The sequence below is a fragment of the Drosophila arizonae genome, chromosome X (assembly GCF_054131065.1).
Source record: "Drosophila arizonae isolate 15081-1271.41 chromosome X, UAZ_ARI_1.0, whole genome shotgun sequence".
Lineage (NCBI taxonomy): Eukaryota > Metazoa > Arthropoda > Insecta > Diptera > Drosophilidae > Drosophila > Drosophila arizonae.
The window spans coordinates 26,141,012-26,165,931 of record NC_142927.1 but is presented as its reverse complement, the minus strand read 5'-3'; the positions used below and the strand labels follow the sequence as shown (position 1 = coordinate 26,165,931).

General features: G+C 39.0%; 3 protein-coding genes across 15 annotated transcripts; 2 read left to right on the top strand and 1 right to left on the bottom strand.

Annotated features, from left to right (window-relative positions):
- Positions 1 to 268: 268 nt before the first annotated feature.
- LOC108619156 (uncharacterized) lies at positions 269 to 11,288 on the top strand. 3 transcript variants are annotated; one of them, XM_089473590.1, is made up of 10 exons: positions 269 to 410; positions 1,001 to 1,336; positions 1,403 to 1,587; positions 3,166 to 3,345; positions 3,420 to 4,344; positions 4,451 to 4,836; positions 4,939 to 5,266; positions 6,339 to 8,364; positions 8,659 to 9,070; positions 11,247 to 11,288. In XM_089473590.1, the coding sequence occupies exons 2-8, from the start codon at positions 1,222 to 1,224 to the stop codon at positions 6,944 to 6,946; spliced, it is 2,727 nt and encodes a 908-aa protein (XP_089329716.1). In that variant the 5' UTR covers positions 269 to 410; positions 1,001 to 1,221; the 3' UTR covers positions 6,947 to 8,364; positions 8,659 to 9,070; positions 11,247 to 11,288. The 3 variants fall into 3 exon arrangements, with proteins under 3 accessions (XP_089329716.1, XP_017871015.1, XP_089329717.1); XM_018015526.2 differs by having other exon boundaries at positions 6,339 to 9,070; XM_089473591.1 differs by lacking the exon at positions 269 to 410 and adding an exon at positions 495 to 530 and having other exon boundaries at positions 6,339 to 9,070.
- Positions 11,289 to 11,324: 36 nt separating this feature from the next.
- Positions 11,325 to 13,577, top strand: Hsc70-3 (heat shock protein 70 cognate 3). The gene is made up of 2 exons (XM_018015530.2): positions 11,325 to 11,449; positions 11,732 to 13,577. The coding sequence occupies exons 1-2, from the start codon at positions 11,325 to 11,327 to the stop codon at positions 13,575 to 13,577; spliced, it is 1,971 nt and encodes a 656-aa protein (XP_017871019.1).
- A 278-nt stretch (positions 13,578 to 13,855) lies between these two features.
- Positions 13,856 to 24,832, bottom strand: CkIIbeta (casein kinase II subunit beta). Of its 11 annotated transcripts, none has more exons than XM_089473618.1 (8): positions 24,411 to 24,566; positions 23,444 to 23,583; positions 23,232 to 23,307; positions 22,543 to 22,645; positions 22,280 to 22,471; positions 21,995 to 22,184; positions 21,344 to 21,425; positions 13,856 to 16,045 (listed from the first exon to the last, which is right to left on the bottom strand). In XM_089473618.1, exons 3-8 carry the CDS (start codon positions 23,301 to 23,303, stop codon positions 15,974 to 15,976), a joined length of 711 nt encoding a protein of 236 aa, XP_089329744.1. In that variant the 5' UTR covers positions 23,304 to 23,307; positions 23,444 to 23,583; positions 24,411 to 24,566; the 3' UTR covers positions 13,856 to 15,973. The 11 variants fall into 11 exon arrangements, with proteins under 11 accessions (XP_089329744.1, XP_089329743.1, XP_089329741.1 ...); XM_089473617.1 differs by lacking the exon at positions 24,411 to 24,566 and adding an exon at positions 23,900 to 24,003; XM_089473615.1 differs by lacking the exon at positions 24,411 to 24,566 and adding an exon at positions 23,797 to 23,947.
- Between the last annotated feature and the right edge of the window lie 88 nt (positions 24,833 to 24,920).

The following is a 24,920-nucleotide window of genomic DNA, read 5'->3' as shown; positions in this document are numbered from 1 at the left end:
GCAGGCTAACATTAGAGATGTGCGATACTGTGACCGGGGCCACTGTTAACCTTAAAAATACAAACATCGGCAGTTATGATTATTTTAAGTGAAGGCAGAATCCAAGTCCACAATACTTTCAGTTTGACATACAAACAAGTCAAAGCACTCTTTTCACTTACTCTTTAATTAGAGTAATATTAATTGAAAATGTTTGTAATACACATTGAATTAATGAGTTTTATAATTGAAAGATTGCCGTGGTGCTTGGCAGTTTATAAAAATGAAATGTAAAGTACGTTACTTTCAAGTGTTCTTGAAATATCGCTGCGACACGCTATTTGCGCAAAACTATCGCACATCTCTATCGCATAACATAATACACAAGTGTGCGAATTCCATAAAGTCGCGCACGGCCAGATACGGGTCGGGTAAATATTAAACAATATCAAAATTCTTCTAGATGTAAACGGCAATTGACATAGAAAATTGTATATTTATGTCAGCGCCGAGACAGGCGGCGGCAACAGTGCATCAACAGTGTGTGACAAGTGTGTGTGCTAGTGCAAATATACATATATGTATATATATTTATATATGTAGATATATATACATATGTATATATATACATTTCTTACATATGTGTTTCACTATGCATGCTAATATACACATGTGCGTGCCTGTGTGCGAGTGTGTGTGAGTGTGAGAGTGTGACCTTCGCGCAATCATTTAGCTTGGCCGACTTTTGCCAATTATAAAGAAAGTAATAGAGCATCCTGGTCGTCGGCAGGCCAGTCCGTCGTCCATCGTCCGTCGTGACCACTGTGCGATGGCAGCGCTGCCAGCTGCTCAACCGTTGGTTGCAGTTGCTGCCAAAGCACATTAAATGGCAACACTCTGGCATTTGATTATGCTGCGACTTAATTAGATTCCGCAGCCACCTGAGAGAGCTTTTAGCAGGGCAGCAACAGCAGCAGCAAGCGCATACACTAATGAACTCTACTTATGCTTTGCTTTATAGTTGACAACACCAACACCAACAACGACAACATCAATAACAGCCGCTCTGTGTTAATAGAAGACGCCACGTTCTTCATTGTAAACAAGTCTAGTCAACAAACAGACCAAATGAGCGCACACTCCAGTTAAACCGAGCAGCACAAACCAAATAATCAAACACGACACACACACGCACACATATACACCCACCCACACACATACACACACAGATAGGTCATCAAGATGCGCGTGGTGGCAATGGTGAGTGGCGGCAAGGATAGCTGCTACAACATGATGCAGTGCGTCGCCGAGGGTCACGAAATTGTCGCACTTGCCAATTTGCATCCCAAGGATAGAGGTAAATGCCGATTCCCATACGAGTATATCTCTCGCTTATAGTTAACTCAATTTCTGGCCACTCTAGATGAGCTGGACAGCTTTATGTATCAAACAGTTGGCCACATGGGCATTGAGATACTCGCCAGTGCCATGGGCCTGCCTCTGTATAGGCGCGAGACCAAGGGCAAGAGCTTACAGACCGGCAAACAATATGTGCCCACCGATGATGATGAAGTCGAGGATCTCTACAGTTTGCTGGAAACGTGCAAGGTGAGGCCAAGCCACAAGGAAGACGAATATATTATTTATAGAGATATATGATTGTGAGCATGTACATATGTATGTGTGTGTTTGGTTGAGTTGGAAAGATTGAGGTTAGAGATTAGCGATTATCGATGCAAATAGCTGACGAATGACGCTAATAATGACGCTCACCTTTATACCCTGTAGTGCAGTGTGAGAGAGGGCATATAAGCATAAGGAACTACTAAGCTCAGCTATCTTAAAGAAATCAAAGAACATTTCTAATGAAATTCAAGAAATTCCACAAAGATACTAAAGATTCTGTAGAAACATATATCTATCGTGTTACCTTATTACAGGGTATTTGCTGGTGCAGCTTGTCTGTGTGGCCCATGGAAACCTTTGTTGATTGTCTGTAAAAATGTCCTTGAACAAGTTTACGCCCCACCAAACAATTCGAATATAAATTATAATTGCGGAAATTAGTTACACAGTGGGCAAATCGTTTAATCTTATCAAAAATGCCGACAAGCACGTGAACTATGTAGGGCTAGCAGTATATGTATTATATATATTGTGCATATATAAATTGATTAGAGCACTCGCTCGATGGCAAAGTACTTGAACTTTAAAGATGCGCCACAGCCAAATGATGCCATAACTAAGTGGGTCATAAATCGAATAACTATTTGATTCATGGCCAAAACAGAAATGAAGTAGAAGCAGGCCTAATTTCACTCTGCTCATAGAGTGTTGCACTTTGAATTGCTTCCACTTGATTGGTTTAGGGTCGTAACTCAGAATCTGTTTGATATATTGGCCTAAAATTTGGTATGGGGCACGTAATAATAATATGTCAAGCTAAATTGAATGAAGCATATGAACAAATTAGATATTCGACTATAGATTATAGCTATAGCATAATATGATATATTAAACTTGAAATTAGTTTGAGCTGAATACGAGTGGAATGCAAAGAGAGATATGTATAAAGAGGCAGAGAATGCTATATATACCTAGCCATGTTCCATGAAGGAACATCGGCAATGGCCGACTGCTGAATACTTATTCACAGTCAAAAATAATAGAGGATCTCAATAGTGTTTGTGTTTCTATCTCTAAAACTATCAAAAATACAGTTATTACCAATTTACCACGGCCCAATGAACTTAGATAGATCCACCATATATATTTTTTTGTGTTGGCTATGACAGTAATACATTCCAAATATCAGCTCTCATTCAGACATTTCACAAAACCCATATGCTCATTTTACTGTCGTGAATGAGTATGCAAAAACTTATTTTCCCTAGTTTATATAATCACAATTTGAAAACTATTTAAAGTACAAAAATAAAATGGATTTGATAAGAACTAAATAGATACATATGTCTATAATATTACATAATATCTATATATATTTGATAATTTGTATTTGAAAAAGGGGAAAGAAAAGAAATAGAATCATTTGTACTATTACATGCATTACATTATGATAGCATCGTCTATAAAAACTATTTATATATGTACATATATACAAACAGATTCATTTATCTAGAGACTAGTTTTATTTAAAGACATTTCGTGTTGCGTTCCATTTGACAGCACGAACTAAACGTGGAGGCGGTTGCTGTTGGTGCCATATTGTCGGATTATCAGCGGGTGCGCGTGGAGAACGTCTGCAGCCGGCTGAACCTGATATCCCTGGCCTATTTGTGGAGGAGAGATCAGACTGAACTGCTGCAGGAGATGATTGACTGTCAGGTGCACGCCATTATCATCAAGGTAAACCGAATGATGCACTCATCATGATCCACCTCATTCAGTTGAGCTCTGCCCATTTCCATTCATTTCCATAGGTGGCCGCATTGGGCCTGGTGCCGGATCGTCATTTGGGTAAATCGTTGCGCGAGATGCAAACGCATCTGCTGAAGATGCGGGACAAGTATGGATTGAATGTGTGCGGCGAGGGTGGGGAATATGAGACATTCACGCTGGACTGTCCGCTGTTCAAGCAGCGCATCGTGGTCGAGGATATACAGACGATAATTAGCAGCGCGGATCCCATCTGCCCCGTTGGCTACATTAACTTCACGAAGCTATCGCTGCAGCCGAAGGAGCCAAATGCCGGCGGCGATGTGGTCTTCGTGAAGAAGTCCCTCGACTACATAACCGATCTCAATGAGTCCACGTACAGCGATCTGAGCGATCCGGACTTCAGTGAAACGGAACTGGAGCTGATTGAGAAGGAGACACGTCTGCGCGAATCGTTCAGCCAGAACGAGCTAATATCGCGCAGCAATTCGTTCGGCCGGCACTTGGCCACATCATCGTCCTCGCCGATACCCATTGTAACGAAGAGCGCCAGCGTCGACGAGCCCATACCGACGGCCAGCTGCATAACGGGCAGCGCTTCGCTGCTGCTGCTCGGGAATGCGAATGCGAATGCGAATCAGTCGACCTCCGCATCCGCATCCGCACTGGCATTGGGCGGGGCAGGCGGCGCAGGCGGCGCATTGCAGGCGAACAGCTGCTGCGGCTTCGGCAGCTCCCATCCATTGGGTAGCAGCACGGCCGCCGTGTGCGGCTCGCTGTCGCTGGCCATCTCCTCGCTTGGGCTGAGCACCACGCAGTGCAACAATAATGCGGCGACGACGACGATGCCAACGGGTCTCACCCAGCCGCCCAGCCCCATGAAATACGAGCGGGAATTTCGTCCACTGGCCAACCAGGCCAGGGCGGCCATCAATGCCAAGGGCTGGATGTGGCTGGCGGGCATACAGGGTAACCAGCAGCACTTACAGACACTAACCCATAATCGATACGCAATATCCAGATGGCACTGTTACTCATGTTCGCTTGTCTCTCTCCCTCTCGTTGTCTCTCCTAGGCTGCGCCGCCAGCATGGAGCTGGGCATGCAACAGGCGTTGACTACGCTGCGCGACCTGTGCACCACCAATGGCTACGAGCTGCAGGACCTGTGCTTCACCACACTCTACGTGAGATCCATAGCCGAGTATCCCGCTCTCAACAGCATCTATTTGCAATCGTTTGGCTTTCACAATCCACCGACGCGAGTCTGTGTCGAGTGCCCGCTGCCGGATGACTGCCATGTGGTCATGGAGGCCATTGCGCACCGAGCGCCTGTCAACCACAGTGGCGACGATAGCGAGGAGACGCAGCTGCTGCTCAATGGCCGTCGCAATACGATGCATGTCCAGGGCATATCCCATTGGGCGCCAGCCAACATCGGACCCTACAGTCAGTCCACACGAGTGAGTCACACAAAGAGACAGACAGATGAGAGAGAGAGATAGAGAGAGAGAGAGAGAGAGAGACGAATTGAGTGTGAAACTGATTTCTGTTCGGTTTTGCAGATTGGCGACATCACCTACATCTCGGGTCAAATTGCCCTCGTCCCGGGCAGCATGACAATCATTGAGGGCGGCATTCGGCCCCAATGCAAACTCGCATTGCGTCACATCAGTCGCATTGCCAAGGCAATGAATGCCCAGGGCCAGCTGCGCGATGTCGTCCATGGCATTTGCTTTGTCACCCATCCCGCCTTCATTGGCGAGGCGCGACGGCAGTGGGAGCGACGCACCACGAATGCCATCATGGATTATATTGTGCTGCCGGCGCTGCCTCGCGAGGCCCTCGTCGAGTGGCAGGTGTGGGCGCACACCCACAATGATCGTTTCGACTGTAAGTGGTTTAAGCACGCTCCGAGCCATAGGCATTGAAATTTATATTGAGCTTGAGCTGGAAATGTAGTTTCCATATTAAAATAGTTTGGATATATATATGTAGTTATATATGGATATTTAAATCCATCTAGTCACAGCCCCATCATAGGAATTGTAATTTGTATTGAGCTTGAACATAGTACGAATTAGAAATGTAGATGATATATTTTTTGTATATATACATATATATAAGCCAATCTTGTTAGAACCATGTCATAGGCAGTGCATTATCTACTAGGCTAGTCCCAGTTAGAAATGTAGATTGATTATAATAGATTTTAGATTATGTATCATATCATAGGCATTCCAATTTGTATTGACCATAGTCTGAACTAGAAATGTGAGAATAGATTACTCAGATTGTATGTGTATATAGATCATTGTTGCATGGTAAATGTGATAGGCTTGTATTAAGCTAGTCAGATATTCAGTTTATTTTTTATGTTAGTAGATTCTCAAAGCCATATCATAATCATTGCAATTTGTATTAGGTCTTAAATGATAATGATAACTGATTATGCTTATTATTATATGCAATTTACCAAAGATTATGTATGTTTATTATTGTTGCAATGCGTTTAATTATAGTTGCTTATTATGTATATATTATGTATATTTTATATTTATATAGAAAGTACTTCATAAGTAAGAAGAAGAAACTTGAACATACATTGAAGACCTAGAAATTTCGTTTAAATTATTGATAATGGATCTTATATAAAACGACGTTTGAGGCAACTTGATTTATGCTTCAACGTAATCTTGAAGAACGAGAAATCTTATTTATAGTATTGATAACTGATTTGCGTATACCTATCTTATCACATAGTCATACAGCACAGTTCATTAAGCTTGTATTATCTATATGAGTTATATGCATATTGTATATTATAAGCATGTTGGTTCAGGGAGCTGATTTCAAATTGCAGGAAAGACACTTCAAGATTGTAAGCATTCAAGCCTCAATTGTTGTTTGCCAAATATTTAATGATTTCAATTCCTATTTAATTGTCTTCGGTTTACTCTTTCAGATGAGGAGACTGGCTGTTCGGTTAGCGATTATACCATCTCGATACGACGTCGCTGGAACTACGAGAACAATTGTGCGGCCATTGTTTGCTATGTGGCAACTGGCTTGGCCTCATCCACCACACAGTTGACGCAGCTGAGCGACGACGTGCTGGGCAACCATTACCGGCTGGCCCAGAGCCTCAGCGCTGAGAATCTGGACGAGATACTCACCTATATTGTGAATCGTCTGCTGAAGGACTATCCATTGGCCAAGCGGCAACAGCAGCAGCAGCAGCAGCAACATCTACTATTGCAGCGTGAAGCTGAGGAGCAGACGGCGCTTAACACTGCCACGCCCACCGAGCCAATGTCACTGCCACTGCAGCCTGGCGGCGCTGGGGATCAACAGCAGGGGGCAACAGCGGCTGCGTCCACATTGCCAGCGATACACCTGAAGCTGTTCTATCAGGTGAACGCCGCCCCGCCCACGGATCTGCTGTTGCAGGCGTTGCACGACTTCCGCCACAAATGCCAAGAAATGGCAGCGATAGTGTATACGGTACTTCCGGCGTGCAGCCTACACAATTTCAGTACGTTCCTGTCCATATGCGGAGTGCGGCACGAGTGAAGAGAGCGTAAGGCGAAGAGTGATGCGAGAGTGGGAGAGAGATAGAGATAGAGAAAGTTTAAAGCAAGCACGCACACACAGACACACACACACATACACAGACACATCCAACACACTCACACAAACACAAAGAACGCTAAACTAAGAATGCAGGCGTAGGCACGCCCATTTGTTGATATTGTTAACTAGCCTGTATATCTTATAAACTATATATATATATATATATATATATATATATATATATATATATATTTACTACAACTATTTACAAATGCAAAGCCAGTCAATGAGAATCTAGTTATTTACCAATTGTTTCGGACCAATAACTACCACAACAACAACAAGAACAAAAACAACTGCAACAATTTTATGGCAACTCAAAGCGTTTCAAAACATTTCAAGAAGAAAACACCAAATCTTAAACTTAAAAAATTTACCACGAGCCACTAAAAGGAAAAGCAAAAACGAAACTCGAATTAAAATTTAAAGTTTGAAACAAGAAGAAGAAAAAAAAAACATAATTTTTATGCACTGAACTTAAGTCCAAAATGTAAAACAGTAAAACGGTTAGCTGTTAACTTTTATCACTAACTGTACTCGTCTAACTGTTTTTTCGATGTGCTTCTCATGATTTGTTTTTTGTCTCTCTCTCTTTCCCTTTAATTTAACTCAACTTTTTGAATGAGATTAGCTCAGTTTTTTGACCAAAACTTAGCTTTTACAAAAAAATAATAATATATATATAAAGAAAAGGAAGAAAAATGAAAATGAAGAGAGAAAATGAGAAACAGCAACAATTGTAATTTAAATATTTATATAGCGAAATGCGCTAATTTGTTTTTTTACTTTTAATTATTTTTGAAAATTTATTAATAATACCCCTATGCCATATAAGATTGTTTTGTAACTCATTTTTTAATGCAAACTATAAATAACGTCACAATTTTGCCTAGTTGCCTTTATATGTATATATATGTATCTATGTATGTATAAAGATATCGCAAGCTAAATAGTCCATTGAGTCTGGCTTAGATTGGCCAGATGATAAACCCAATCTCAGAAGCTTAGCGAACTTTTATCTCCCCCAGGCCCCTCCACCCTTCGTCCCATTTAGTCAGTGTAAACAAATTGTTAATATTCAATTCAATTGACATATAGCACGAAAAGTTGAAGTCAACTTTTGGTAAAACTCAATTGTATGTTGGACGATTATTAAATGCTATTATTGTTATGAAAAAAATTATAAAATGAAAAAACAAAAACAAAAAAAACAAAAAAAAAACCAAAACAAAATGGAAAAAAAGATATTGATATCGATTGTGTGTCATTAAACATTCATAAAACTAATTAAAACAAAATATGGGCGTTTCTTTTGCTTATCTGCCGTCATGAAATTTCGAGATTCATCTCGACTGACGGTACGTTATGGTGTTTCATACAGAATGCATGCGAGCATATGCTGGATGGACCTGCGATTCAAACCATTGCGCCAAGTACACGTCACTGTTTGCCAAAAAAGAAAACAAAACATGAATTTTCACCAGAGCAACATGTATTTGAAAATGCAGCGAGAGAGAGAGAGAGAGTAAATGAGAGTTCGCGCTCTTTCGGTCGGCGTCATCAGCCTTGATAATGACGAAATGAGCGCAACAAACAAAAAACAACTAAGCAAAGCAGAGTAAAGCTTTTGACTACACATTCTCTCTTTTCAGCGCGGGCCAATCAGAGATTGCGGTCAGTCTAACGAAACACCAATCAGAATTGCACCAGACGCTGACGTGGTCGACACGTCAGAGCGTAAACAACGCGGGCAAATAAATAGCCCGGCATTTCAGAGAGCAACCAACAGTTTCCAAACAGACAGCAAAGAAGTAACAAATCGGTATATAGAAATACGCCATTCCGTTGGAATACAAAATACACTACGTACAAGCAACAAGAGGAATATACTTTTTTTTTAAATATTCTTATATATAAACAAATTCTGTGACTGTGAAACCGTGTACAAAAATAATTAATAATCGAAGCCAAAAAAGAAAGACAAAGCATCAAAGTGACAAAATACTTATATTTAAATAAGTTAATTTTTTATGAAGTGCTCAAAATTAGTTTAAGTTAGAAAAAGTAAGTATTTAAAAATCAGTTTGAAAGCTAACAATCGATAACATTTTAAGTGCCTAGAGCTTTGCAACTCTGCAGCAAAGTTAACACTGACGTGTCTTTGTACACCGTCGCATGTGTGTGTGTGTGCGTGTGCGACCGAAATGAAAGCGCCGGCCGAAAGCATTCAGCAATATTCTTTCAGTACTGTTTCAAACGTCAAGAGAGCAAATTTAAAAAAAGGAAAAAGTAAGCTTTTAATAAGTCAAATTTCAAGTGGTAAATTAAATAAAACCTCATTAAGCATTCAATCGAATGCAAGCTATCAAGGTTTTTCCCACCGGACTCATTTAAAAGAATAAAAATGAAATTTAAAGGCATTGATATAGGCAACGCTAATCCCCATGTGTGGGGTTGTTGCCGAAGTCGCCATGTTGGCAATGTGGCTCCAAAATTGTCTGATTTTAGGGAACAAAATTCAAGAGTATAGGCGAAGCACATGTAGTGGGTGCACCGGCATGCGTGCAAGATAACATTTAATATTAATATATTGTGTGTCTGAGTTTAACGACGTCACAGAGTGGGGCCAACTCCCAGGCCCCCTTGGCGCCCCCTCGCATGACGTGTACCGCGAAGCACTGGCCGATGTCAAGGCGTGCATAATTAACATACATATGTATATTGTTGAATGGACCGTAGCAGAAATTAGCATAGCATCTCATTCATTTGCCAATTGGTAACAAAGTTCATTCACATTCGAACCGGCCGGCTGCAATATGCAATATGCTTATGTATGTACTATACATATATACATACATACGCATATGAGAAATATTTTCAATTTCTAGAACTTGGCCACACAGCTGTGAGCTTCTTGCGCTGCCACCACGCTGCATTATTATCTGCTTCCGTTGCTGACATGGCAGCACTTGATTTAAATCAAGGCGATAACAAATAATTGCAATATCAAAATAATAACTCAATTTAAATACAAACACACTCACACTCACACACACATACACATACAGACAGACAGACAGTATAGCGCAGTATATATAGATATGCGCCTGCGCCAACTTATCGGTGGCTGCTGCTGCTGCTGCCAGACGTCTCTGCATTCTAGCAGCTCTGGCACTCATTCAATCAGCTTTGTACACGTCATTTCAAAAAACAAAGATCCCCAAGCTACATACATACGTTATTCAGTTCCATAGCTAACAAAAGTACACGTCGTCAGAAAAGCATAAAGGGCGGTTACTGACTTGGTTTATACATAGTTTTTCGGGAAAACATAAAACGTGAGTAAAGCGAACCAAACTAACACAGCTGTGCAAATTGATGGCGTTCGCTGCCGGCAGAAGACGCCGACGTTCGACCCAACTTTCACCGGACGGGGCGTGTGAATGTGACTGTGTATGTGTGAATTGTTTGGGCTGCCATACAATTGCAATTGGATTTTCTTGTTTCGTTATTGGGCCACTTATTGCGTATGCAGAACTCGACGAGGATGACAATAAGAAATTTCTATAAAAAGTAATAGCTGAAGAGAGAAGTTCAGCAAAAGCAAAACCAGTTTTATTTTTTGTTCAGCTCGTGCACACTCATGTGAATGTAGCCGGCAACTGATTTTGTGCTCAACAAGAGAGCGAATTGTAGATAGGTAGAGAGAAAGAGAGAGTGTGAGTGAGAGTGTGTGGGTTTGAGCTTATGGCGGCAGCAGAAAGAACCAGAAAAATGTTACCACGTATACAAAAATTCTACAGCAGCGTTGGCAGAGCCGCGGCGTCGATCAATGTCAGTGAGCCGAAGTGAGCTGAGCTGAGAAGAGCCGCGCCGGGAAGCATTAAACAGTTGTTAAACGGTTATCTGTCGAGCCAGACGTTTTGTGTTCACAGCTGCTATCTTCAGGTAGTTTTAGGTACGCGTTGGTTTGCCTTCATATGAAGCACATATAAAATATTTTAGGGCCGCTGCCATAAATTCTGTTAGGCTGTTACTTCAATCAATGACTGTCAAAAGTAGCACACATAACGGTATAACCTGTTGCCAACGTCAGCGTTTCTTTTGTTCTGCCTACGCGCTCTCTTTCGCTTAACTCTCTCTCCCGCTTGACGCTTGTGTTGACGTGTACAAAAAAATGTCTTAAGCTAAGCTTGTGTTCCTTTAATTAATCATAAATTTTCTCTTAATCTCGTTGCAGTTTTTTTTGTTTGGTGTCACAGACAGCATCAAAGCTAGTTAATAATACTTAATAAAACACTAGAAGAAAACTGCCACAATGAAGTTGTGCATATTACTGGCTGTTGTGGCCTTTGTAGGCCTGTCGCTTGGCGAGGAAAAGAAAGAGAAGGACAAGGAGCTGGGCACCGTTATTGGCATTGACCTGGGAACCACATACTCATGGTAAGTTTTGCGCCATTTCGCTTCGGGCGTTGCCAGATTGGGAAAGAATATTTTATTGGATTTCAATAATACATACCAAAAAATTAGAATACTATTGGAATTGCAAGTCAATTGGACTCAAATTGTTTTCTAGAATATATAACCCAATTGGACGTCATTTTAAACAGCAATTTGAATACTGTTTGAGTCGCACATCGTATTCTAATTGGGCTGTATAAATCTTATTCGATCATATAATTAAAATAGACTCGATATTAATAAAGTTTTGTTTTTCGTTTGCAGCGTTGGCGTTTACAAAAATGGACGCGTTGAGATTATTGCCAACGATCAGGGTAATCGCATCACGCCTTCCTACGTCGCCTTCACAGCTGATGGCGAGCGTCTGATCGGTGATGCCGCTAAGAATCAGTTGACCACAAATCCAGAAAACACCGTCTTCGACGCGAAGCGTTTGATCGGCCGTGAATGGTCGGACACAAATGTGCAGCACGATATCAAATTCTTCCCATTCAAGGTGGTCGAGAAGAACTCCAAGCCACACATTAGCGTTGACACATCCCAGGGCGCCAAGATCTTTGCCCCCGAGGAGATCTCTGCCATGGTTCTCGGCAAAATGAAGGAGACGGCCGAAGCCTACCTGGGCAAGAAGGTCACCCACGCCGTCGTCACTGTGCCCGCCTACTTCAACGATGCCCAGCGACAGGCGACAAAGGATGCTGGAGTCATTGCCGGCCTGCAGGTGATGCGCATCATCAACGAACCGACCGCAGCTGCCATTGCCTACGGCCTGGACAAGAAGGAGGGCGAGAAGAACGTGCTGGTCTTCGATTTGGGCGGCGGTACCTTCGATGTCTCCCTGCTGACCATCGACAACGGCGTCTTCGAGGTGGTGGCCACCAACGGCGACACTCACTTGGGTGGAGAGGACTTCGATCAGCGTGTCATGGACCACTTCATCAAGTTGTACAAGAAGAAGAAGGGCAAGGACATCCGCAAGGACAATCGTGCCGTCCAGAAGCTGCGTCGTGAGGTCGAGAAGGCTAAGCGTGCCCTCTCCGGCTCCCACCAAGTCCGCATTGAAATTGAGTCCTTCTTCGAGGGTGATGACTTCTCCGAGACGCTGACCCGTGCCAAGTTCGAGGAGCTGAATCTGGATCTGTTCCGTTCGACTCTGAAGCCCGTCCAGAAGGTGTTGGAGGATGCGGACATGAACAAGAAGGACGTGCACGAGATTGTGCTTGTTGGCGGCTCTACGCGTATCCCCAAGGTCCAGCAGCTCGTTAAGGACTTCTTTGGCGGCAAGGAACCATCTCGTGGCATCAACCCCGATGAAGCCGTTGCCTACGGTGCCGCCGTTCAGGCTGGCGTTCTCTCCGGCGAACAGGACACCGATGCCATCGTATTGCTCGATGTCAATCCATTGACCATGGGCATTGAGACCGTTGGCGGCGTGATGACCAAGCTGATTCCGCGCAACACAGTCATCCCCACCAAGAAGTCGCAAGTGTTCTCCACGGCCTCCGACAACCAGCACACTGTCACCATCCAGGTGTACGAGGGCGAACGTCCCATGACCAAGGACAACCATTTGCTGGGCAAATTCGATCTGACTGGCATTCCCCCAGCGCCACGTGGCATTCCCCAGATCGAGGTTTCCTTCGAGATCGACGCCAACGGTATTCTGCAGGTGAGCGCTGAGGACAAGGGCACCGGCAACAAGGAGAAGATCGTGATCACGAACGACCAGAACCGCCTGACGCCCGAGGACATCGATCGCATGATCCACGATGCCGAGAAGTTCGCCGATGAGGACAAGAAGCTGAAGGAGCGCGTCGAGTCGCGCAACGAGCTGGAATCGTATGCGTACAGCCTGAAGAACCAAATCGGCGACAAGGAGAAATTGGGCGCCAAGCTCAGCGAGGACGAGAAGACCAAGCTGGAGTCGGCCATCGATGAGTCGATCAAGTGGCTCGAACAGAACCCAGATGCCGATCCCGAGGAGTACAAGAAGCAGAAGAAGGATCTGGAGGCCATCGTGCAACCGGTGATTGCCAAGCTCTACCAGGGCACAGGCGGTGCTCCCCCACCAGAGGGCGACTCTGGCGACGATCTCAAGGATGAGCTGTAAGGCGTCCTCGAGTCGAGCAACTTGTCCGGAATGGATTATATATAAATAGTTTTGGCAGTAGAAGTAAATCAGACTGATTAAACAATTAAAATGAGAACTTAATCGCAAGCAACAACACAACAGCCGCAACAACAATAACAATAGGAATGCAAACCCCAAAGCAAAAAATGGAATGGAGATACGGAAATGATGAAGAATAAGAATTCTGAAACTAGTTTTTGCTCGCAATTTCTTAAACCTCACGCTAAATTCCTAGTAGCCCAAAATTTGTTTAGCTATTTTTTTTTTTTTTTTTTTCTTAATTTTTAATGTGATCTTAAAGTATTTCTTTCGGCCCTGGCAAAGCACTTTAGCAGGAGAGCGAGTGAGAGATATAGAAAAAGGGAGAAGAAACGAAAAAGAGAATTCATTTAGAAAAAGAGGACAGTGTGTTGTGTGTTCCTCCTTCGAAGCCCATAAATAAGGCCAATAGCCGATAGTAAACAGTGAAAAGAAAAAAAGATATAAGCAAAAAACGAAACACACACACACAATATATAACTGTATATTTTTTGATAATGAGGAATCACAAATCAATAGGTTAGCCTACAAGTTATAATCTTATTAAGAAACAAAAAGAAAGAAAAAAAGGAATGAAAAAACAATAAAAAATGAATACAAGTATGAGAGAAAATGTTATATGTATAAGAGTGCGTAACTAGAGCTAGAGACAGTGAGATGATGAGCGGGTCAAAAAGCAAGAGTGCTGCGGGGCAATTAGAAAAAGAATATAAAGAGGATAACATTGTTTAATTGAAATTCAGGCAGAGCAAAAATAAATGCAAGAAAACATAAAAGAAAATTAATAATAATAATGGATTCTTCGATTTTAAGAAGAACCTTATAATTTATTTAAAAATAAAAATAAATACAAAAACTATTTATACAAACTTTTTCATTTCCACTTAGCCCAGCAAAGAAATCATTGCATACAAACCTCTTCTATCTTATCTGTAAAGTACGAGAAAATTCTCAATGATATCTCAAAAATTGTTGTTAGGTCTGTTTTGTTTTTAAATATTTATTCTTTTATTTTCTGTTCTTGTTTTTGTTTTGCGAATTTCATATTCCTTGCGCATTCAGATTTCAGTTTGTTCAGGCTTTACTTTCTTAGTTTTTTTTTCTTTATTTTTTGGAGCACTTCGCATTGCACTTTTACCGATTCGCATATATATGTGTGTATATATATGTGTGTTTGTTTGTTTGTATACATGTACATATATTTAGTACGATTCAGTTTTCAGTTACTGCATTACGAGTAATCTTAATTATCTTAAATACATTAAAAAAATACATAAAATATTTGTTTTGTTTAATTCTTTAAATTGTATATAAATAAGCTAACGGTATATTTATATTTTTGTTTTTATTGTGTACATATGTATTTCTCTATATACTTATATACGTATGCACTCTCAGATATCGAAATGCGAAACGACTTCGACTTTTCGACAGTTCGGCTCACTTAGTTGTTGTTGTTGTTGCTGCTGCTGTTGGGTTGTTACTGTAACGGTTTCTGGCTCTGCGGTTCCCTTTTAGGCACATTTTCTAATGATTCTGCTCAAGCTAACAAGTTTTGAAATTAAATGAAAAAGTGTGGTGGCAACGCCACGTTGCCGGGCTGGCAGCACCTCGCGGCAAGGCCACTCGATAAATTAATAAAGTGCTTAATAGATTTATCGATCAATCACACCAATCTGTCGCGCATCGCATATCAAGCTGGCAACTCTCCCGCCATTCCCATTTAACGCGATCATTTGACAAGCGCATCAAACTGTTAACTTAACGACAAAAACAATAGTAAACGCGCCTAACGCCTCAATTGCTAATCAATCTGTCATTTCGCTCTGCTAATAGGGGACTGCGTGTGTGTGTGTGTGTACAGGTGCTAGGTAGATGGGGATCAATTGGGCACTTGACTAAATATTTAAATCTATGCTAGATTTTAGCCGCTCACTTAGTAAATAAAATGCAAAGAATAAAATTGAATCGTATGCGCCCAATGCGTGCACGTACCAGGGCTGCCAAAGCTGAGTTTTCATTTGCTTCTTTAAGTCGTGTGTCAGTATGTGTATTTGTTGTGTGTGTCCCAGTCTCTGTGTGATAATGTGTGTGTGTGTGTGTGTGTTGTAGCTGCTTTTTGACGCCGAAACTTCAGTTTTTTGCACAAGCCACGGATTGTATAGTTGGTCCTTTCTTAGAGGGGCGGGCGGGGATGACATTCCTCAACGGCGTTGCTATAGCTGTTGCTTCTGCTTGTGTCTATATGTATATATATGTGTGTATTAGTGTATATGTAGTCTGTGTATGTGTTTGTGTGGGATTTTTCTTGTAACGGCCGCTGTAGTGCTGCACTTTTAGATGCGCTTTGGAATCGTATCGATGGCATTATTTTCAGGCTCTTCGTCCTTTGGTGGCTGACCGCGCTGCTGTTGCCGCCAATTTCAATACGAGTGAGAGAGAGAGCAATCGAGTGCAAGCGCGCGCGCGGCCCCCATTGGGTATAGTTCGAAGTTCCGAGTTCGAATCGGTATATGCGAAGAGTTGCCAGAGTTTAGTCACCAATTTGCGCGCAACAAGAACAAAGATACAAAGAAAGAAAGACACAATGAAAGAGAGAAAAATAAAACGTAAAACGAAAGTAATCAAGAAAGCAGAAGTAATAAGAAGAACTATGTATGTATGTACATATGTATATACATATCTATATATTACTATATCGAAATTGTGAATTGGGAGTAAAATAAATATCGTACATTATGTATGTACATTGTATTATGTATGTATGTGCATGAGAACGTAATTTGTTGTCTTTGTCTTGCATACAAAATGGGCCATTTGCAGTCTTTTTGATTTTGTCATTTCTTTTTTCTGATTTCGTTTTAATGCCAATTCGCAATGAAATCATGAGGATCTTAAGGAACGGCACAACTTTATTGTGTAGGTGTATAGGTGTGACTGTGTGTGTGTACATATGGTCGTCGACCTTACGTATTCAACCCAAACAGCCCGTGCATATTGACACACTCATACAGTGTGCAGTGCAGTTGATAAGGAGAGTGTGTGCGTAAGTACGTATGGCTCGGCTGAGTGTGTGCTTGTGAGAGTATGGGTGAGTGAGTGCTTGTGCTAAGAGCTAAGTGTGTGTAAGTCTGTACATATGTGTGCATTTACATACACATTTGTATTTAATGTAAGTAATGTAAAAGTATTGTGTAACTTACAATAAAAAAGGCGATTTGTGCTTGATTTTATTAAATTTTCTTCTATTTTTTTTTTTTTTTTGTTTTTTTATCAAGTCATCTTTTACATTCGCAAACAAAATATTTAAAGAGCTTTCAATGAAAGAAAAAAAAAGACAGTTGCAAAGTAAATATGTGTGCGTATATATGTATGTAGAGAAAGCAGACAAAATGTAAGTTAAACCAAATCTGTGAGTCAAGCGCATGTATTAGCAGCTAGCTTTTGTCCATCATTGGCACTTGCTTAGCCTGATGGTTAAAGTGAAATGGCATTAGTAGTAGCAGATCGTCATTTAGCTAGCGATATGAGTGAGAAGAGCACAACAGCATTAATTGGCAAACTACTCAGCCTCTGCCTCGGCCTCAGGATCGGGACGACTCAAGATCTCCTGACAGAGCGCAATGTAGTCCTAGATTTAGTTACGGTATATATAAAATGTATAACATAGCCAGAGAGGAGAGAGATAATTGATAAGAAATAAAAAAAAAAAGTTTAATAGCAATATTAGCCCATTAAACACTGAACATTCAAGTAGTCAATAGAGCGCGCACATCAAATCACATGAAACACAATGCGAATGAGAGTAAATATTACATAATAATACAATATGTAGTATTTCTATATACATGGTATATGTATAGGCATTTGGCAAACACAAAGAGTAAGCTATGATCGGTGATCGATGATCGTAGGTTGTGTGTGGCCTAGTCTGTACATTAACATATTACAAGGTATTTAGGTTATAAAAATGATAGACTGCGAGAATTGTATTAAATATCAGTTTTTTTTTATTTTAGTTATTGTTATTATACTCTTCTTGTTCATTTCATTATTATTATTATTTTTTTTTCGTTTTTTGTATTTATTTAAATTAATTGTAAACAGTTTTTTTCTTTATGGTATGCACTCGTCAACATTTTAACGTTCTTTACGCACTTGGCCTTTGTATCAATTTCTACATATACAACATATATATATGTATATATATTTTATTGCTAATTTGCTTAAAATTTTTTTTCTCAACTTCATTATTATTATTTTCCTTTCTTTTTCTTCTTGCTAGGGTATGTAAATCTCTTTAAAAACTGACAAAAGAAAGTTTGAATAATAAACAATTTGCCACATATATATTTCAATGGAAAAATATATGTATATAGATATAGATATATTTTTATATTGCAAAATAGGGTTTCATAGAATTTTTGCATCTAATCGAATAACAAACAAAAACCTTGTAGCTTATGAACTCTTAGAAACTAAACCTAAATGCAAAAAAAAAAAAAAATATATATATATATATATTAAAATAAAAATAAAACACACGCACACACAACTGAACACACTTGCAGAACCTAGGGTATCTTTCAAGTCGTGCCATACACATATATATAAATCATGTGACTACTATTGCTAAATAAATTATTTGCGTAAAAAGTTTATCAACAATCGACACAAAAAAAAAGTTAAATATCGTTAAAAAAAAACCATTCTGCAAGGGTATTCAAAAGTCAGCTAGCCGAATTTAAACAACTTCCTTTTCGTTTTCACCTCCCACTGACTGATGGCTTAAGCTAAAGATGCGACCATTTTAAATTTGTTTATATATATAAATATATGTATATATTGTATATAATCTGTAACTATACTATATGTTTCTTTCTTTTTGTATTTTTATTTATTTATTTATAGGCAAAATCAATATAAACAATTTGTGCGCTGTTATTGCTGCTATTGCTTTTGCGAATGATTTTATTCGGGGCAGAGGCGCGTCTGTATGTACATGTGTATCTGTGTATGTGTATGTGGGTGTAGGTGTGGGTGTGTTTGTGTGTATGCCTTCGTGTGCATACAGTTGCATGAATTAGTTTTTCTCTCTCCCTCTTTATGTGTCCACTCCGTTTTATTAGAGCCCAATCCTTTTGTCTCTTTGTGTTTGTGTGGGTGTGCCGTCTAACTGCTGGTTGTTAACTTGCTCCCGCTGCTTTGCTGCTTTACTCTCTGTATCTTCGGTCTTGCTCTGTCTTGATCAGTGTACATATATTTGGAATTGCTGTTGCTGCTCTCGCTTCCTCTGCCCGCGTCTTAACATTCAAACTCCTTTCGGCTCCTTCGCTTCTTGGTTGGCTTTTGTATGTTTGTGTGTGTTTGTTTGTTTATATGTGTTTAGTGTCTGAGTGTGCATGATTTCTGATTTGCTTCTTCAGTGTCCTCAAGTTGGATTGCATAAGTTTTATTTGAATTTGTATTTTTTTTTTTTTTTTTTTTTTTGCGTGATTCATTTAATGTTTTTTTGTTTTTGTTTTTTCGTTTTGCTTTTCATAAGATTGATTGTTGTATTCAAAGTTTATTGCTTTCTAAGTTGGAATCTGTTACCGGTTCGGGATTCTGTGGATCAGCGTTTTTGTTATTAATACATTATTATATAAATTATAAAACGTTGATTTTATATAATTATGTTACTAAATATTTGAGTATGTATAATTGTAGCAGTATTGTGGCTGTTGTTTTTTGTTTGGAAGTACTTGGTTGCTTGAATCGTTGTATACATATATGGGCTAACAAAATGTTACTCTCTCGCTCTCTCCCACTTTCGCAGTGTCTTTATTTATCATTTGATCACTCATTAATAATTGAATTCTTTTTTTTTTTTTTTTTCAATCTATTACCTAACTGTGTTGTTTTGGTCTAGTGTTGCCACCTATTGTGTCCTGTTACAATATAAATTACGTGCGTTATGTAAAAGCAGATGTAAATACATACATGAAGAAAAAAAAAAAAAAAACAAACAAACAAAGAAAAGTAAAACAAATGCAAAGTAGATGTGTATGAAACATATATATATAATATATATATGGTATTATAAAAAGTCTAAAAACTAAAGACAAGTTATTTATGTATATATCTGTTCGTTTTTTTTTTTTTTTTTTTTTTTTTCTAAACATAATTATTTACTAATACATACTAATTTAAAAACGACTGTTCGTGTGTTTGTGAATACGTGTGTTTAGAGTACATATATGAATCTGTGTGTGTGTGTGTGTGTGTGCGTGTGTGCAAAACAAAGAGAAACATACGAACAGCAAAACACAAGCGCATAATAATTTAATGATAAAAATCCCTCTAGGTAATGTGTGTGTGCTGACGTTAGTTTTGCTGCCTTCTGTCGTTGCATTTGTTCGATTACTTATATTACTAAATGCTAACATAAATAATATATATATATATATATATATATATATATATATACATACATGTATGCATATACACACGTATATATATACATATATATGCACATTTTTGATTGTGTCAACGACAAAAATTCGTTACGTTCGTTCTCATGAGCTTTTGTATGAATGCGACATGTTCGATATCGATATCAATATCGATCAATTTGTATATGGCCAAATGGGTACTGTGCATGTGTTTGTGTCTGTGATGGTGTGGGTGTTCCTTTAAGAATTCCTTTTCCGTACTCTATCATATAACTGTCATATTATTATAATTTTTGTTCCATTTTTGCATTGAATTTGTTTTTCTTTAAATACATTTTCTACTACTTTTTTCACTTCACTACGAATTTAGTTTATTATATATATATTTTGTTTTGTTTTGTTTTGTTTTGTTTTATTATTATTATTATTATTTTTTATATATATATAAACGCATTTTTTTTTTCTTTTTTAACTTTTATTTTGTATAAATGATTTTTGCTTCTGGCGCTCAAAACCTTCGTAGTTAGGGTCTGTAGCTGTCGGTTCTCTTCAGTTGAAACTATGTCTCCCGTTTCTTTATAATCAATCATGTATATATATACGCAATGTTTTGGATTTGTTGTGTATGTGTATGGTATGCATGTGTATGTGTTTTGTTTTTTATTTATTAGTTTTTCTATACACAATATTTTGTATGGGGAAGGAAATAAGGCAATGGATATTGATATCGATATTGATATTTTGATAACAATTATTGGTTTTATATCGATAAACAGTTAGCACGCAGCGATAGATCAGATCATAGATATTATTAGCAAAGCATAACACAGACACAGTCAATCACACGCACACAAACGCATAGGCACATATATGCACACATACACACACGCAAACACACATGTGCGAATGCATATAAATATATATATATATACATATATAGAAATATATACATATATATGTATACATAGACATTGAATACGGTTCAGATTCAAGTTAGAATTGGTTGTCGTTCAGATAGATGACCATTAGGTATTTTGTGTTGTTGGTTTGTTGGTGGTTGGTGGTTGTATGTGTGGGGAGAGAAACAAATAAAAAAAAATATATAGATATATAGATATATATATATATATGTATACATATATGCTTAGTTGAAGGATTCTTTTTTGTATGTTATTGCATGTTTTCAAGTGAATTTAATGTAATTTGTTGTTTGTTTTTGTTTTTTTAGTCAATAAAAAAAATTGTTAATAAAAAATTTCATTTTAAATTTACCGCTCGTAGTGGCATTTTGAAATTGGCTGCTGCCTGCAGCTGAATTTGATAAGCTAAGCTGTGAATTTTAAAGCCGTACAGACTGCATTATACAGGTTGATAGTTTATATATGGATATATATTGGCGGCAGGTGAGCATCGATCGTAGGCACATGGAATAGAAAGAGAAAGAGAAAGCAATTAGCTATATATCGTAGTTTTAAGAATATTCGTCGCAATTATAAGAGAACTCGCGAACAGCCAGTAAAACGTTTAAGACTTAAGGCTGCCTTGGTGTAATGATAATCTCTCTTTTTATCTTTATCTCTTCTGTACAACTTCAATATAATCTCAGTTGACATAGCCAGATAAGAGCAAAAGATTATTTAAAACAATCTTTGTAATAAAGAACAATAGTCCTGAATACAACTATACTAACGACAGTAAAACGTTTAGGAATTTAGCTAACATTTTAGAGTTTGAGCTTTTAAACAATAACTTTTAGGTATTCAAGGCAATATAATACTCGAATATAGTAGGACATACTTCTAGGACTAACTGCTGCTGAGCAATTAGTATAATTTAGGCTGATTCTCTAATAAACATACCAACAAATTGATGGACTATATATTCTGCTTTGCTAATGGAATGGAAAGAGTTTTGGATGCTTACCGTGGAACAAATTGATTAGTAGGACGCTTTGGGCGATACTCGGGATGCACCATGAAGAGCATGTGTGGAAAACCAGTGCCGAAATAGGCGCCATCAGTGTGATGATGACGCGACGATTTTGGTGTATAAACATCAATGCACTTGGGACAATAGGTTTTCACCATTGCCTCGCCGGGTATATCCGACAGTCCTGAGCACGATGCAAAGAGGAGCAAAAGATATATGCACATATTAATATACAAACATATAGATATCCATCCATAATATCCAACTTAATGTACGTACCCAAAGGCAACATGGGCTGACTCTCACAATAGACACGTGGGCAATGTCCAAAATCGCCAGTTTGATATTTCTCAATCATTTGAGCGATGCCACGATTTGTTAATATATATCTAGCGTGTATGAGCCCATATAACATTTCAGCTGCTTGTTCGGTCATATCCGATTGCAATGGATTATCTTCAAGTTCATCCTCTAAAAAGTTCAGATGAATATTTGATCACACATATTTTGCAAAGAAGTTTGCTAAAGCTTAGCGCTCTTACCCGGTTCCAGATCTAATATCATGTCCAAGGCCTGACGATAGTTGGGCACCTGCTCATTTAAACCAGTTAAATTGAACTTGTCCTGTATGTAATCCTCATCGACCTGCAATGTATATACATATAATTAATTATAATCAGAATCATCTAAATGTGATATCTTCGTTTAGCTGTTCAGATCGATCGCTGCTTAACAAAACACTTTTAGAACTCGATACTGCTCTTGGCGTTCGAGCCATTTCCAGTTAAGACTATATAAACGTAACTCATAATAGCTACGTATTATTAACACTACCTCAGAATATCGTCGACATAATGTACTGTGATTGAATTACAGTCGAGTCGTCTATACTAAGAATATTGATGAAGACTGTACTTTGTTGGCGGACGACGGGCAGCGGGGAGCGGTACAGAGCAATTAGAATTCTAAAGTCTAGTATGTCTGATGTTTTTCCTTAATAGAAATTGTTTTCAATTAATGCACTTTAGCGTGCCTCTACTGTAAACAGTCAATGCATATACAATGTATGCTTGGCGCTTCGCGATATCTCCGCCCATGGCTGTGGCTGAGTGTGCGCGCGCTCTTAGGTAACCGCATGGAACAAGGAAATATTTGGGAATTACCAGATTAATAATGTCCAAATACATATACATATATACATGCGCGTGTGCGTGTTAATATTATAGCTTACCTCGCAGAAGAACTCATTGCCGCGAAGTCCGCAGAACCAGGTAACCCAGGAGACTTCCTCGGAGCTGCTCATTTTGCTGTGGAGAAGATATCGAGAGAAAGCGAGAGAAAGAGAAGTTTCATAAATATTACAATCACATGCCAAGGACTTTCATTTTGGGTGGGGATGCGGAGGCAAATCGCCGCCTTTCCCACCGCCTCTGTGCCACCTACATTAAAGGAATTATTTTGCGAAATTCGACGGAATTATTTGTTGTTGAAAATAACCATAGAAGTTGTCGTTCCCCTACTGCTAGAAATGTGGGTGTGGGGGAGTAATCGAAATGAAGAGGGGGCAGCCAACGTCAAGAAACCTATGTATTTAACATCAACGCACATATATAAATATATAATATAATAATATTACATATATATATATATATATATAAATATATATGTATATACACACACGCACACAGGGAAAAGTAAACGAATCGAATTTGTCCACGAGTTTTTCGAGCGCGTCTCGATTTAAAGATTATTATGATTATTTGAGAGAAAATATATATATGTATATAAATTGTTACAGTTATAGTTTACTGCTAGGGCCCGTAATGCATTGAACCAACTATTGCCACTGTATTTATATACATATATATATTTCTTGTTCGCTTGTTATTTCCAACGCACACACGATTGAACGGAAATTTGTACGCGTATTTTGACAAGCGCTCATACAAAATGTGCCGAGCATGAAGAAGAAGCACATACACATGAAGCAGCAGTAGCGCAGCAGCAGCAAAGAAATTCAGAAAAAAAGAGACACCGAGCGAGCAGTGAAATTCGTATGCCCGTGTGGAAATTAAGCACTCACTGATTGCACGTTCAGAGTATGCATTCTTGTTGATAACACATATTCATTTTGTTGTAATTTTTTTTCTTTTTCTTATACGGTGGCAAATATAGTTAGTTAAATTTGCAGAAAAAATTGTTGATCGTTATTCACGAAATTGATTATAAACGCGTTGAGCATGTTCCAACTGGGTCTTAAGCAACAGCGCGCTTGGTATAAGCGGCACGACACAGACACACACGCACACGGTCACACACCGTATTAGATGATTTTTGCACTTGACTTGGAAATGCTGGCCATTAAGCTGCATTTTGCTTATCGCTTCATTTGCTTTGCGTAGGCACTTACCTTAATTTTCGCACAATTTTCAAAACACTTTTACTAATTAAAGCACTTTTTTCAATGCGAAAATTTAACAAGCGAGTTGCGAGTTGTCGGTTTTGCAATCGGTGTTAGGGATGATACAACTGTATCGACCTATCGATTACGTCCAACAACAGTGCAGTCACCAAACTTTGTAAATTGAGTTAATCACTTTTGACATTCTCTGTGAATGTTCAAAATCCAAGAAATACCAGATTTGAACCATTCGTAATCAAAATACCAAGTACCTTGCCATGCTGCCAATTTGATGATTGTAAATGAAATCGTGAGCAAAAAATATTTTCGATGGATTTGTTTACAAATTTTATGCGTTTTAATTTTTAGTTAGAAAACTTTTGTTTTATGTCTACCGACTTGAAAGTTTTACGTGAAATGAAATGCTTTCATATATATTTGCCTGCCGACAACTTTACGGAATAAGCAAAGCCTACTAGTTCAATGAACATCTCATTTTAGCTCACGCACACGACACGA

What these genes read in the sequence shown, in the direction of transcription:
- LOC108619156 (XM_089473590.1), top strand. Translation starts at nt 1,222, where the DNA reads ATGCGCGTGGTGGCAATGGTGAGTGGCGGCAAGGATAGCTGCTACAAC. An exon ending in GTTTGCTGGAAACGTGCAAG is followed by an intron (nt 1,588 to 3,165) that starts GTGAGGCCAAGC and finishes TCCATTTGACAG; the next exon opens with CACGAACTAAACGTGGAGGC. An exon ending in CCTACAGTCAGTCCACACGA is followed by an intron (nt 4,837 to 4,938) that starts GTGAGTCACACA and finishes TCGGTTTTGCAG; the next exon opens with ATTGGCGACATCACCTACAT.
- Hsc70-3 (XM_018015530.2), top strand. Translation starts at nt 11,325, where the DNA reads ATGAAGTTGTGCATATTACTGGCTGTTGTGGCCTTTGTAGGCCTGTCG. An exon ending in CTGGGAACCACATACTCATG is followed by an intron (nt 11,450 to 11,731) that starts GTAAGTTTTGCG and finishes TTTCGTTTGCAG; the next exon opens with CGTTGGCGTTTACAAAAATG.
- CkIIbeta (XM_089473612.1), bottom strand. An exon ending in GATATTAGATCTGGAACCGG is followed by an intron (nt 22,472 to 22,542) that starts GTAAGAGCGCTA and finishes TGAACTTTTTAG; the next exon opens with AGGATGAACTTGAAGATAAT. An exon ending in ACTAATCAATTTGTTCCACG is followed by an intron (nt 21,426 to 21,994) that starts GTAAGCATCCAA and finishes TGTATAATGCAG; the next exon opens with TCTGTACGGCTTTAAAATTC.